At 40.3% G+C, this 16,390-nt stretch overlaps 1 protein-coding gene across 1 annotated transcript in view; it reads left to right on the top strand.

The window, feature by feature from the left end:
- Positions 1 to 16,390, top strand: part of FAT4 (FAT atypical cadherin 4) — a 239,440-nt gene that overhangs the window by 177,192 nt on the left and 45,858 nt on the right. The window contains exons 8-9 of the mRNA XM_034772506.1: positions 1,543 to 1,793; positions 5,531 to 9,880. Of these exons, the coding sequence (XP_034628397.1) occupies positions 1,543 to 1,793; positions 5,531 to 9,880 (4,601 nt within the window). The remainder of the gene's footprint in view (positions 1 to 1,542; positions 1,794 to 5,530; positions 9,881 to 16,390) is intronic.

Consider the following 16,390-nt stretch of genomic DNA (forward strand, 5'->3'; position numbering starts at 1 on the left):
CAAAATATCATTGGAGATCCATACTTCTGCTCAAAACAAAAATCTAATCTATCCATCTAAGCAATCCAAGAGTGTCAGTAAGATGGAGCCCAGCCTATCTAATGAGCTATAGTATCATTTTTCCTGGACAATCAGTACTTTACAAATACATGATTTGACATATTAAAAGGCAAGGGAAATGGGAGCAGAATTTGGCCTCTTGCTTAACATCAATCTGTCCCTGCTGATACCAAGTGAATTACTCTGGATTAAAATTGGTGGAAACAAAAGGCTTTTGCTCAGGACCACAAAATTATACAAACTTGAAGTTCTTTCTACCATTTTACAGTAAAATAATCCTTTTGTTATTCACAAATCCTTACTACTATTTACAAATCCTTACACCCCATTGCATTTTACAGATTCAGATTGGCAGGTCTCAGCCATGTGGGATAATATTTAGTCTGTTAGTGTGTCAGCTTTAACAGTCAGGCTCCAGTCTTGAGAGACTGCTCTATTCTATCTCCAAATGTACTGCAGTTAATTCTGTTCCACCTTCATCTGTATAAAGCAACCAGATTTTGTCCGTCCCTTGAAGGGTCACTTAAAACAAGTTTCAAACTCCAGCAGTTCACTCTAATTCCAAGAAAGCAGAAGAAGCTCCATTCTACTTAGATCATTTCCTGTCTTCATCCATAATGTTAACGTAAAGGTATTGAATGAGTGTTCCCAAACTTGAGCAAAATCATAAAAAGAATAAAGTGAAACCTGTCTTAAGTGACTACCCAAAATATCAGCAAACCTCAGTTGCCCAGTAAATATGGTCTTTAACTTAAGATCAAACTTAATTGCACCAGTAAAATGGGGATTATTTAAAGCAGTCTCTTAAACAAGAGGAGCCGTTTACTGGAGTTGATCCTTTGTGCAGGTTTCACAGTATACTGAATATTGAAGGTCTGTAAAGCAGAGTAGAAGTTTAGATTAGAGAAGTGCTGAGTTAGGTATATTAATGAGTATTTCCCACCTTTGTGTACTCTTTGGCACCACAAATGGTGGGGAGCTGGAAAGTTTCCTACATATCTCCTTGAGATACTGCCTCTAGTGCTGCCCAACGCAATTGTACAACATTTTGGGATAGTTCAATTTGGAGGCCAAAACTTGTAGATACACGGCAAAATACCAAACTCAGATGCAGATGTCTGATCCCCTTTTTTAGTTAAGTACACACTGTTTCTTTTCCATCTTTAGTTTATTATCATTTATTGTTATTTTTATTACTATAGCACAGAGAAGCCCTAGGACTCCATTGTGCTAGGTATTGTACACAGAACAAAAAGATAGTCACTGTCTCGAAGAGTTTACAGTCCAAGTATAAGACAAGAGAAAAAAAATGGATACAGACAGATGGGAAAGCACAAGGAAAGAATGAGACAATATTGGTCAGCATGATAGTAGTTTAGTAGCTTAAATATTTATTATTATCATAATAGAGTTTCTTTCTTATGAGCATACTAATAGAAAATGTCTTGACTTTTTTTTTTTTTTTTTTTGTCTTTTGAACAGCTATAGTCTTATTGGTGGTAATTCACAGTTCACAATCAACCCATCAACAGGACAGATCATCACCAGTGCATTACTAGATAGAGAGACTAAGGAGAACTACACCTTAGTAGTTGTGGCCTGCGATGGTGGCTTTCCCAAAGTCCTTTCCAGTTCTACCAGTGTCCTTGTCACTGTTGCCGATGTGAATGACAATCCTCCCAAATTTCAACACCACCCTTATGTCACCCATATTCCATCACCTACAACTTCAGGTAATTTGATAATGGTGGCCCTCCAGGAGATAATGGGATAATGTAAAAACTGATCAAGTGATAGGTCATTCCATAAGAAATTTGTAAAATATGTTGCTCTGTAACTATTTTACATTGTCTCTCATGTTTGTGGCACGTGCTGTTGGAAATAATTAACAGAGTTGAGACAGTGAATGGGTTTGGATTAGTAATTATAATGTATTCTTCTGTGGTTTTTTCTCTTCACATCCACATCAAATCATCCTCTTTTGAAGCTCACTAGTTACAGTATATGCAGTATTATCCAGAAGAGCTGATATTTTTGTTTGGCTTGTTGTTAATTCACAACAGTAATTTTGTAAGGATAGATTAGTTAATCTCTATAAAGAGTTTTGAAGATAAAAAGTTCTATACATTTTATTATTAAGAAAAAGCATACAGGGCAGTTGATGTGACACCTCTTAGTGGACCAAAAAATAAATGCAAGCTTCTGTGGTGAAAAGGTCCCTTTTTCAAGTTGTCATCACTTGAATCTCCAAATTTGTCTACTCAGATGTGCTCTGGTTAGGGTAGGGAATTTGCCTTCCTATGTGTTTCCAAAGTGTCAAGTACACCTCTGGTTCTGTACAGATAATATTATTTCACTTTTTAAAAGGTAGCACATCATCTACCGTATGTTACACACTTTTAAAATGATTAATTCATGTTTTACTTTACAGGTTATTTCTTTGTGAAGGCAAGAAAGTACTCATGGTCTTAGTCTCATTTATTCTAGGGCCCTTTACAATACTCCGATAGTGCAAAGAAGCCTTACAGTGGGCATGACTTACACTTACACTGTCCTTAAAGTCCCTTTATGCTGGCAGAGTGTTATAACTGGGCCTAAGTATAAATCAGAATCAATCCCTCAAATCTAAAAGAGAAAGAAATGATAAAATTGCATTTAAGAGAAGGGGCAATAACTGCTGTTTCTGCCTTTGAAAATCTCCCCTTCGTATGTAAAAGCCCTTCAGTGTCTCTGTGAGAGTCTCAGAAAAGATTTCAAAAATACCTTTTAATGATTCTTGTCGATGTTACATTTTAATTATAAAGGCTTCTCTGGAGACTTCTTAAAGTCAAATATCCTTCCCACCTTGTATAAATATTCATGGATCCTGCATCCTTTGCACACCCAAATTTCACATGACTGTAGGGTTGAGTTGCTTGATTATACAGTTTATGTTTAAACACATATAAATACATCAGAAGTGGAAAATCCTGAATTGCCACATTTATTAATATTTTTCATGCATAGGATGAGCACTTGTGGAATATATTAAATATAGAATGTTAATATCCCTCTTGAAAAATCATAATGTTCCATAAATAATAGATGTCTAATTATTAACTGAGCTTATTCAGTTTTTTATTAGCTTTATAAAATACCTGAAATATTGGGATGGATGTGATTACTTAGTGAGGTTTTTAAATTGTGTAATTAAGAGACTGTATATTGCAATGAAATTGCAGTAGGATTCACTACTCAGCAGATTAAAATAATCATTACAGGGGCACCATGATGTCCTCTAAATTGCATACTGGTTTATTGTCATATTTATTCTTTGCAAGCTTTTGTCTAATGGTAATCCCAAGACATTCATATACATACAGTGATCACAATTAAAAAGTGTCTTAAACTGAAAGAGTCTACCAGATTTAAAATGGAATAACTCTGGAACCCCCAATCTTTCAAAACAGAAGAAAGTTTTAAAGTATGATCGCTGCATGTATCATAAATTTACAAAATTGCATATTATTGCTCTCATTGCAAGGCTCTAACTCTCTGTACATACAAACATAAATGTTCCCTGTATAGAAGATTTTTATTTTCCTTTTAAAGAAATAATGTATCACATTGCCAGGAATTGTGTCTAGTCGTCTAAATTTTTAGTGATTCCAAACTGTGTTTTTGAAGGAATGATTTATTTTGTCCATACTTCCTCCCCCTTTCAGAACAACAATATCAACAAAGACCTTTGTTGTACAAGATGAAACTTCGTACATTATGAGCACAGCTGATCTGAGATCAGTAACATATGAGTAGATTTCTTGTTGAAGGTTTCATTTTCATGCATTTAGGCAGCATACATGACTTATCCAATATTATCAGGTTGTGCCCTGCAATTTTTTAATATAAAACTTTTTTTAATTAGAAAAGAAAAAATGTCAAAATATAGTCAAAGTCATAATTTCTTTGGACTTCACTAACTTAAAAAACAGGAAATAAAATTAATAATAATTAATGGAGATATCCTATCTCCTAGAACTGAAAGGGATCTTGATAGGTCATTGAGTCCAGCCCCCTGCCTTCACTAGCAGGACCAAGTACTGATTTTGCCCTGGATCCCTAAGTGGCCCCCTCCAGGATTAAACTCACAACCCTGGGTTTAGCAGGCCAATGCTCAAACCACTGAGCTATCCCCCCCATAAAACATGTGTTGTTTTTTTTTAAAAATCCAAAAGCTGAAAACCTGTATGCCAAGCTTCAACTAAAAGGACATTTTAGAATCCCCTCAAACTACTCAAAAAAGCTGTTGATGATAATGGGTTTGTCAGGCACAGCACTAATTGTAGTAGAATGTGGTGTAATGTGATAGTCTCAAGGACAATAATATAGTTTCTTGCCATGATTACTTCGCAGTGGTCTTAATGCACACTTGGAGATGAGAATACAGCCTGGCTGCTTTAATTTTTGTAACAGGATAAAAAATGGAGTTCTGACAAGTCATCACAACCACATAAAATTAATGTGCCTAACTGAAGCAGAACTCTTAATTTTGTCCCAATCTTGTCAAGCTCAAGTATTGTAATACTGCTGACTTTTGGTGTTCTTCATCTGGCAGTTCCTCCCTTTGGGGTATAAAATGTTGCTCTCTGAAAAATAGCAACAAGAAGAAATGGTTTAAGGGGACACTGTCAAAGTCACTCTTGTCCCTCACAGATTTTGCCTTCAGAGTTTGAAAAGTACATAATGTATATAGATAACTGGTGTGAGCCAAGCTTCAGCACTAGCAAAAACAGTGAATGGATGTCCAGCATAGTGGACATTCGGCATCAAATCTTCAAAAGCATGCATACACAACTTAGGCAGACAAGTACCCAAATACATGTGTGTGTGTGTTGGATTTGCATGTGCAGACAGGTATGTGCAAGTGCAAACCCAAACTGTCCACGTATGCTGGAGAACTGGCACACTTAAATACTATGTGTACACATTATGAAGGTTGGTCATACGATACATGCAAAACACAGAATAATTTAAAATATTAAATACCATGCAATGTATTACAATTATAGTTTTCATATAATCTTACTTAGTGAATACTGTCAAAATGGGATGCTAAAGTTTTGGAAAGTCAGAGGCCCATTTGCTTATAGGCACTGACATCTGTACATACACATACTGCATTTATTTATTTTTGTGAACACACTTACCTGATTTTCAGGCACAAATGTGGATGTATGCACATGCATGCATTTTGTGTGCGTGTGTGTGTGTGCGCATGCAAGTAGACCTGAGTGGTTGAAAATTTGGCTTAATATCTCATATTCTCTTTTATCCTTATGAAAAAGGATTAATTGTCAGAATAGCATCAGGTTACCATGAAAAATAACAGGACTGGTGTGCATAATTCCCAATACTTCACATTGAAAAATTACTTTGCAATGTCCTATTTTTATTACACAAAATTAATTATCCACTTTATTCTTCTTGGCAGGTTCGTTTGTGTTTGCTGTGACAGTCACTGATGCTGATTCTGGGCCCAATGCTGAGCTTCATTATTCCCTCATGGGAAAGAACTCTGAAAAATTCCACATTGACCCAACGAGGGGGGCAATTATGGCTGCTGACCCACTGACAGGGGCTTCTGAAGTGACTTTTTCTGTTCACGTAAAAGATGGTGGCCTGTATCCAAAAACAGACTCTACAACAGTAACTGTGAGATTTGCGAACAAAGCAGACTTCCCTCAAGTTCGAGCTGAGCAACAGACATTCATATTTCCTGAAAATCAAGCAATTGGTACCCTTGTCACCACTGTTTCTGGATCTTCATCCAGGGGGGGTTCCTTGTCATACTACATTGCTAGCGGTAACCTTGGCAATACCTTCCAAATTGACCAACTAACAGGACAGTTCTCCATCAGCCAACCTTTGGATTTTGAAGAAATACAGAAATATGTGGTTTGGATTGAGGCCAGAGATACGGGCTTTCCTCCTTTCTCCTCTTATGAGAAATTAGAAGTAACAGTGGTAGATGTCAACGATAATGCACCAGAGTTTGAGCGAGATCCATTTATTGCTGAAATAATGGAGAACCTTTCACCACGTAAAATTCTGACTCTCACTGCTGTGGACAAAGACAGTGGCCCAAATGGACAGCTGAACTATGAAATAATTGATGGCAATAAAGAAAATAGTTTCAGTATTAGTCGAGCCACGGGTGAAATTAGAAGTGTCAGACCTTTGGACAGGGAAAACTTGGCTCGCTACATGCTAACCATCAAAGTTTCAGACAGAGGTACCCCTCTTCAGAGCACCACAGTAAAAGTTATTGTTAATATTTTAGATGAAAATGATAATGCTCCCAGGTTTTCTCAGATATTCAGTGCTCCAGTGCCTGAAAATGCACCTCTGGGTTACACAGTTACACGAGTCACAACTTCAGATGAAGACATTGGTGTGAATGCTATCAGCAGGTACTCCATAAGGGATACAAGTCTTCCATTTAACATAAATCCCAGTACCGGGGACATTACAATCAGTCGACACCTGAACAGGGAAGATACAGACCGCTATAGAATCAGAGTTTCTGCACATGATTCTGGGTGGACTGTAAGCACAGATGTGACTATATTTGTGACAGACGTCAATGATAATGCCCCACGATTCACAAAAACATCCTATTACTTAGATTGTCCTGAGCTTACTGAGGTTGGATTAAAAGTAACTCAGGTTTCAGCAATAGATCCCGATGAAGGATCTAATGGCCAAGTTTTCTACTTCATAAAATCCCAGTCTGAGTTCTTCCGAATTAATGCTACCACAGGGGAGATTTTCAATAAGCAATATTTAAGGTATCAAAATTCCAGTGGTTCCAGCAACATCAATATCAACAGGCACAGCTTCATAGTTACTTCTTCAGACCGAGGCAGTCCTTCTTTGCTCAGTGAGACAACAGTCACAATCAACATAGTGGATAGCAATGACAATGTACCACAGTTTCTTGCTAGTAAATATTTTACCCCGGTGACTAAAAATGTAGCAGTTGGTACTAAATTAATTAAAGTTACTGCAGTTGATGATAAGGATTTTGGACTGAATTCTGAAGTTGAATACTTCATTTCTAATGAAAAGAACACTGACAAATTTAAGCTGGACAGCACTACAGGCTGGATTTCTGTAGCATCTTCACTCATGACTGATTTGAATCAAAACTTTCTGCTTACGGTAAAAGCAAAGGATAAAGGCAATCCTCCCCTCTCATCTGAGGTTACTGTTCAAATAGTTATCACAGAGGAAAACTATCATACACCTGAGTTCTCTCAAAGCCATATAAGTGTTACTGTCCCTGAGAGTCATGTTGTTGGAGCAGTTGTCAGAACTGTTTCAGCAAGGGATAGGGATGCTGCTATGAATGGACTAATCACATATAATATTTCTTCAGGAAATGAGGCTGGTATCTTTGCTATTAATACATCTACAGGGGCATTAACTCTAGCCAAACCCCTTGATTATGAGTTATGCCAAAATCATGAGATGATTGTTAGTGCTACAGATGGAGGATGGGTAGCTAGAACAGGTTACTGCAGTGTCATGGTTAATGTTATTGATGTGAATGATAATTCTCCAATATTCAGCACAGAAGACTACTTCCCTAATGTATTAGAAAATGCCCCAAGTGGGACAACTGTTATCCGTCTAAATGCAACTGATGCCGATTCTGGACCTAATGCCATGATTGCATATGCAGTTCAGTCCTCAGATAGTGATCTCTTTGTCATTGATCCCAACACAGGAATTATCACCACCCAAGGGTTCTTAGACTATGAAACAAAACAAAGTTATCATCTAACTGTGAAAGCTTTTAATGTTCCAGATGAAGAGCGATGCAGTTTTGCTAGTGTCAACATCCAATTAGAAGGAACAAATGAGTATGTACCACGTTTTGTGTCCAAGCTTTACTATTTTGAGGTCTCTGAAGCAGCTTCTAAAGGCATGGTTGTGGGAGAAGTCTTTGCAAGTGACCGCGATATGGGAACCGATGGAGAAGTCCACTATCTTATCTTTGGCAGTAGCAGAAAGAAAGGTTTCCAGATTAATGAGAAGAGTGGACAGATTTATGTTTCAGGTCCTCTTGACAGAGAAAAGGAAGAACGTATCTCTTTGAAAGTTCTTGCAAAAAATTTTGGGAGCATTCGTGGTGCAGATGTAGATGAAGTAATTGTAAATATCACTGTCTTAGATGCTAATGATCCTCCAGTTTTTAGCCTACAGGTTTACAATATACAAATCAGTGAAGGTGTTCCTCCAGGGACCCATGTCACATTTGTAAGTGCCTTTGATTCAGATTCTGTCCCAAGTTGGAGCAGGTTCTCCTATTTTATTGGTTCTGGGAATGACAATGGTGCCTTTTCTGTCAATCCACAAACAGGACAGGTTACCGTCACTGCAGAATTGGACAGAGAAACTTTACCTGTCTACAACCTGACTGTGTTAGCAATTGATTCAGGAACACCTTCAGCAACAGGAAGTGCCTCTTTATTGGTAACATTGGAAGATATCAACGATAATGGACCTACCTTGTCCACCAGCCAGGGAGAAGTAATGGAAAATAATCGTGCCGGAACTCTTGTGATGACACTTCAGTCGTCAGATCCTGATCTCCCTCCAAATCAAGGCCCCTTTACCTACTACTTGCTTAGCACTGGCCCTGCAACCAGTTATTTTAGTCTTAACACTGCAGGAATTTTGACCACAACTAGGGAAATTGACAGAGAGCAAATAGGCGACTTCTACTTGTCAGTGATTACCAGAGACTCTGGCATTCCTCAGATGTCTTCCACAGGAACTGTACAAATAAAGGTAATAGACCAAAATGACAATCCATCGCAACCTAGAACAGTAGAGATCTTTGTTCATTATTATGGCAACCTATTCCCAGGTGGAATTTTAGGCAGTGTGAAACCCCAGGATCCAGATGTTTTAGACAGCTTCCGCTGTTCCCTCACTTCAGGAGTTACAAGCCTCTTTAATATTCCAGGGGGAACTTGTGACCTGAATTCCCAGGCAAGGTCCACAGATGGAACATTTGACCTGACAATTCTTAGCAATGATGGGTTACACAATGCGGTTACTAGCAGTGTTCGAGTTTTCTTTGCAGGGTTCAGTAATGCCACAATTGACAGCAGCATCCTTCTTCGCCTTAGCGTGCAAACTGTGAGAGATTTTTTGACCAATCACTACCTTCACTTCCTGCGTATTGCCAGTTCACAGTTACCCGGATTAGGAACTGCTGTGCAGCTCTATGGGGTTTATGAAGAGAGTAACAGAACCTTCCTGATGGCAGCTGTGAAACGGAACAACAATCAGTATGTGAATCCCAGTGGCGTGGCTACCTTCTTTGAGAGCATCAAAGAAATCCTTTTCCGTCAGAGTGGAGTACGGATAGAGTCTGTGGATCATGATTCATGTGTTCAAAGTCCATGTCAAAATGGAGGAAGCTGCTTGAGAAGGCTGGCTGTGAAACCTGTTTTAAAGAGCCACGAGAGTATCCCAGTAATCATCATGGCAAATGAACCTCTGCAGCCCTTCGTGTGCAGGTGCATGCCAGGGTACGATGGTAATTTGTGTGAAACTGACATTGACGAATGTCTCCCATCCCCTTGCCACAATGATGGGACTTGCCACAACTTAGTGGGAGGATTCTCATGCAATTGTCCAGATGGTTTTACCGGAATGGCCTGTGAGAGAGACATCAATGAGTGCCTGTCCAGCCCTTGTAAAAATGGTGCTGTCTGCCAGAACTTCCCAGGAAGCTTCAACTGTGTTTGTAAAACTGGATATACAGGTATGATCTTTTTCTCCTTCTGGAATTAGTATGAAACAGAGAGAGGGTAAAAATGTCTTTTGAGTACCAGTTAGCAGCTGCTCCAGCTATGATTATCAGTCTTAGTATGAGTATTCAAAATAAGCAGAGGAATAATCAAAATAAGAAGCTGACAATAAATAAAACTGAGCAAAGAAAATAAGATGCTGACAGAAACATTGTCCTTATTGTTCTGTCCTCAGGCAAATATCACCCTGCAGATCCATGTTAGAAAAAAGGGATTTCACAAAAGCTGTCCCATTTTTTAAATATGCTACATCCAGTTCCAATATTTAAAATATTATTTTCCTATTATTATTATTTATATTACAGGACCACATGTACTAAATTCTGGACAAACATGTAGGGAAATGGGACACTCCCCTATCAAGGTGCATCTGGCAGCCATCTCTGCCTTTCATCCACCCATCTAGGGGCAGACGGTGTTCTCCCATGACATGACAGTCAGGTTCCACAGAGGTCTCAAGAGACTTTTTCCTCAAGTTCAGTTCGCAATCCCTCAGTGGTATCTCAACTTGGTTCTGTCCAGGCTCACGGGCCCGCCCTTTGAGCCTTTGGCCTCGTGCTCCCTGTCTCACCTATCATGGAAGATAGCTTTCCTGGTGGTGATGACGTCGGCGAGGCGAGTTTCCAAGCTGCATGCCCAGACCCACAGTTTACAATTAATCCCTGCTTAGAAGTAGGAAAAACTCACTGTCTTTCAAATGCAATCAATATACTTGGAGTAACCCTAGGAAAACAACAGAGGGATTCAAAATATTCTTTTTCTGACAGAGGAATGGGAGTCCAACTCATTTGATAGCATGACATTTAATACTCCTGGGGGAATTCTACACCAAAAAATTTACAATTCTGTGCACAATATTTTAAAATTCTGCATATTTGTCAAAATAATGCAATATAATAATGCTGATTTCAATTATTTAGGTAATTTATTTAAACTACAATACAATGGATGGATAATGGGAGTGGGGAGCATTGGAGAAAATCCCCAAACTCCGTTGCCTAATAGTAATGTAGCTAGGTTTGACCCTTTATTTCCAGTTATAAATCAATAAATATATGCAGCTATATGCTCAGTGTTACATCATAGGCAACTGAAGAGCCACGGAGGGCTGAGGAATCAAACTCACAATTTATATTGGCTACTGACCATCTCCAGAAAGGTCAGTGAAGAACAGTTCATGGAGTATATTTTGATAAGAAATTTTTCAGGCCAAAAGTGTAGACCAATTCTAATCACAAAGCACTATAAGCATTTATAAGGCCATACTGTCCTGTAAACCACTCTGGCCATGTAAAGGAGCCTTAAAACTTTTACACCTGTTTTATACTCCTGGGGGAATTCACAAAGACAATGGGAACAATTCACTAAGGAGGCAGGCTGCTACGTTCTGCTCTGCCGGAGGGGGCAGGCTGCACCACACCTACCTCCTCAGACACACCCTGAAGCCCTGCTCCGCCACATGCTGCAATAGTGAACGAGAGGGACAGTGTGTGTGTGTGTGTGTGTGTGTGTCTCATGCACAACTGCCCACATTTCACACACCCCTGGTGGTGATTTACACCTCTAGTGGCTGCTCCAGGCACCCAAACTGACCTGCCTGTTCTGCTGGGGAGGGGCACATGACTGTTCTTGCAACTTCCCTTTACTCCCCCACCAGAAGTCATTTTTCTGCAGGGAAGCAAAGGAATCAGCGGGGGACATGAATTCTGCGTACACACAGTGATGCAGAATTCCCCCAGGAGTAATTTAAGGACTATATAAGTAAAAATACTTATAGCTACTTTCTCCAGACATAATAAAAGGAAAACTAAGAAAACATAAATGAAAAGATTTACTTCAGGGTTTCAATAGGTCTTTTTCAGAGAATATTATTATGAATTAATGTGATTGGGGGCCCTATAATATCAACAATATATTTGAAAATTCACTATAAGAGCCTGCAAAGTTGAAACTGGTTTCTCTGTATGCTGTCCCATATTACCTAACCTGCCCTTTACTGAAATATAATCATCATTGCTTGTTATATATTCATTTTGTGGCCCAAAATCTTCAGTCAGAATCAGGGCCCCTTTGTACTAGGCACTGTACAAACAACCCTACCTTGTAGAGTTTACAGTCTGAGACATGATAAGGGATGACAAAACAGAGAGAGAAGGTGGTACAGAGTTACTAAATGCAAGATTACAAGTTAGCTTAGTGATACCACGTGTGTGGGTGGTTTGGTTTGGTCTGGTTTTGGTAGGGGGTTCTGATTACTGCCCATTCCTTTCCCCAGACAGATTGCCTTCATTATTCAACTGAAATTAAACATTCAGGTAAATTGGTGGTTCTTATGTTAGGGGGTTGCTCAGCTCTTTGAAATTATTTCGCTATTACCGGGCTCCTGCTCCTCTCCTGCTACTGACAGAGAGTCTCTTCCTACTCTGCCTTCTGGGGTTTCTGTGCCCAATATGGCTGGTGGACATGAAGGGTAGCTGCTGGGGCTGTGTGCCTATTGCAACTTAGTCCGATACATGTAGGTTGCAGGAATGGATCCTAGCCCTGAGCCTTACTTCCTGTCACTCTACTGCTCATCCCCTCTGAGGTGGTGCTGGGGCTTCTGTGCCCTAAATAGCTGAAGAGAGAGTGGGAAGACATTTGTTAAGTTGGGGTCAGCATGGTATTAAAATTTGCTTTCGTTTGCTCTACCAGGCTAATACAAAGACTCATTTGTAAATAATAAAGTGAGCTTAGTTTGTTTTTTAAAAAAGTCAGTTATGTACAAAAGAAAAGAAAAACAGCTCTGACAGCTAACACATGTTCAACACAAGAAGTTTCTTGATACAAAAGACATTGACGTGATCCTTTGAGTGAACCCCATCAGGAAACTGCAGAGCCTCAGGTCACTAGCAATTATTGTTAATTGACTAGAGGTTCTAATTAAGTTAACGATCCAGGATTTTATTTCACATTGAATTAGTATATCAGATTATTTTGCCAGAAATCATGGCAAAATAATTCTAGGCACCCATCCTCTATAACGCTTTAAGTCATTAACAGCAGTGGTTAAATGGGAACATGCTTGCTGGTACCCATCAGCAGAACACTTTGTTTGGCTTTAGCAGAATACTGTAACATCAGCCTATAGCTTGTAGTTGAAGATAATGAAAAATGCAGGCAATTTTTGTGGGACTAATGTCATATCTTAATGTTCAACCCTTATCAAAAGTAAGTTAAACATGACATTTGTTCTGGATTGTGACACATACTTGAAAACGTAAGAACATTTTAATGACTTATATTTGATGGGTTTTGAGATTTTTCCTAGGGTTTGAGCTGGGTTTTCTACTCCTGGTGGCGTGCTTGCAGAATTCATGTCCCCCACAGATTTCTTTGCTTCCCTGCAGAAAAATGACTTTCTGACAGGGAAGCAAAGGGAAGCTGGAAGAGCAATCACGTGCCCCACCCCCGCAGTGCAGGTTCATTGTTTCAGGCACCTCGAAGACCCATCAAAAAGATAAATCACTGCGGGGGGCGGGGGGCTGGGTATGCCCCAATTGTTGCGAAGTCAGACCCCCCCCAGGACAGGGTCATACCCGGACCTTCTCATACCCAGACCCCTCTGCTGAGCCTCACCCCCTTCAGCCAGAATCCCCCCACTTAGTCTCCCGTACCTCTCCCCACCAAGATCCCCGCACCCAGCCCCCCACCTCTGGCCCTGGCTCTGCACCCACTTCCTGCCCCCATCACTCCTCAGCCATGTGGGAATGGGTCACTGTATGGGGAGCTGTTCCCCTGTCCACCCGACCCCTGTCCATCCGGACCCCCACCCATAGCCAGACCCCCCAGCCAAGCCTCACCCTCCCACACACCCAACCCCTCCCACCAAGCCCCTGGACCCAAACTCCCTCCCTGCCACGCCCCCTCCCGCATCCGGATCCTTGCCTAGCCCCTACCCACTGCACCTGGGTCCCTGCCCCTGCACCCAGACCACTCACCTGCCGAGCCCCACCTCTCTGCATCTGGACCTCCACCTCTGCACCCAGAGCCCCACCCCGACAAGCTCCCCCCCCATTGCACCTGCATCACCCCAATGTGCCTGCCTCACCTGGACCACCATCCCACTGAGCCCCAACCAGCTGCAACCAGACCCCCACCCCACCAAGCCCCACTCCCCCAATACCTGGAACCCCCGCTGAGCTTGCCGGAACCCCCCACTGAACTCCAGCCCCCTCTGCTGAGCCCCAGCCACCTTCACCTGTACCCCACTTCAGAGTCCCTGCACCTGGAGCCCTGCAGTGAGCCCCAGTGCATCCAGATCCCCCTGCAGCTAGACCTCCCACAGAGAGGCCTGCACCCAAATTGCCCCTCACAGAACCCTCTCACCCCACACCTTGATGCCCCCACACTAACCCTCCACACCTGGATCCTGCTGAGCTGAGCCTGTCTGCCCATACCTGGTGTGCCGACCATGGAGGGGAAGGCTTCTTGCTTTTTCTGGGGCAGGCCCAGCCCTTGCCATGTGTCAGTGTTGGGTGCAGCCTCACTACCGAATCCATGTCCCCAGAGGGGACTGCAGGATGATCTCCCACCTCCATGCAGCAAGTTTTCAGATTTGGGAATTCTAAACTTCATAGATTAACTGACCTTTCAGGAAACATACCATTCTAATTCAAAGATATGAGAAAAAAGTCAACTGATAGTTCCTTTCTGCAGACAAGCAGTTAGAATTAAATATTACTTAAGTCCCTGAAGACTAAATAGCTCAGACAGAAAAATAAAGATACTAAAGTTTTTAATCAATAAAGCAAAATAACTTTAAAGTTGAAGATCAGTGGAGCAAATTGGATAATTTGCTCACAATTTAAATTTCGCCCTTTTTTTTCTGCCTGAAAACTGTTCACAAACATGTCCTGAGTTCTGTAAATGAATTATTCACAAAAAATTGACACACAGTTTATGCAATCAAGTTTCAGCATATGGATTGTTTGTGAACTGTTGTCCTCGACTTTTCACTATTTGTTATTTATGTAGTGAGACTGGATCACCTAAGTCACATGGTATAATATGCATGTATGTGATTATTTTATTGCCAACATACCAATATAGAAATGGGGGAAAGGGTTGTAGTATTAATCCTGTTTTCCTTAAACATTCTTTTCCAAAAAAATAAATAAATAAAAAATATTTGACTAAAGACAGCTATACTGATTTAACAAAGAAAGCACAAAGTTGTATCTTCATGAATATACTCTCTGTGTGCCTAACTGAAAGAGAAAAAGCCAAGATAATTTTGTCTAGCCCCCTACCCATTAGGAGATGAGTAATTCCATTTCAAATGCTAGGTAGCAAGAACTAGTGCACCATATGTATAGTTTTAATGACTGTTCTCAACATAAAAATACTAACAGGACCCTCTGTTGCTTTTTACAGATTCAGACTAACACGGCTACCCCTCTGATACTTAACATAAAAATACTGTACCTCATAATTGAATTTTCATTCACCATCAAGAGACACCATCTCTGTACTTCTTGTGTGTGGATATTAGTGCTTTCTAACACTGGCCTTCTGTTCCCTGTAAATTAGAGTACATGAGTTGTAGATCTTTGTAATAGCACACTTCAAGACCGAGAGGGTAGACTTACTTTTATTTGATTGATTATGTTTTATCAGCTGCATGTCACTTCATCACACTGTGGAGGCAATTTAGCTCATTCCCTGGAATAGCATTATAAAGACAGATTACCTCAGACCAACATCATTAAGGTTTAACCAGTCTGTTATAATTATGTCTATTAATGATGATCAGGTTTTGTTTTGAAAAGAATCACTTTCTAAAAGGAATATACTTTGTGGCTTTCCATAGTTTGCCTGTCCTGCCCATGAACCCTACATTTCCTATTTTCCAGGCCTTATTAGGATAAAGGAATGTAGATTTGTTAAATTGTTTCAAATTCAAAATTAAATTAACAAAAGAATCAGTTTAAAAGGTGGGCATATTGAGGCATGCAATGTAAACATCCCAAAGTTTAACCCAGCAGCTTTCAGTTGGTACACATAGTTATATTTTCATTAACAAATGGTTTGGTTCTTAGTGATTTGAAATATGATCTATAGTTTCATTTGTCTGCAACCTTTCATCCTGACTATAGCAGCTTAACTTGATCTTGTCAATATTAATTAATGCTGTCCCTAATTAATCAGTTTCTCTGGGAGTTTTTGTCAGTGGAATAAAGATCGTTTTTTCTTCTTCCCATGCAGGGCAGACCCACAACATTTTGGCACCAGAGGCGGGGAGCTCAAATGACGCTCCAAAGCCCCCTCGCTTGGTCCAAAATTTTGAAAGGTCTCTATTCTGCCTTCTTCCTGTTCTACTCCTCTCATGGTACTGCTCTGCTACTTACCCCAATAAAGGAGAACTAACAACTTAAAATGCCTTGTTCAACAATTTTAAGTAACACTTAACTTTCAAATGCCTGAAC

Source organism: Trachemys scripta, chromosome 5 (assembly GCF_013100865.1).
Source record: "Trachemys scripta elegans isolate TJP31775 chromosome 5, CAS_Tse_1.0, whole genome shotgun sequence".
In the NCBI taxonomy this organism is placed as follows: Eukaryota; Metazoa; Chordata; order Testudines; family Emydidae; genus Trachemys; species Trachemys scripta.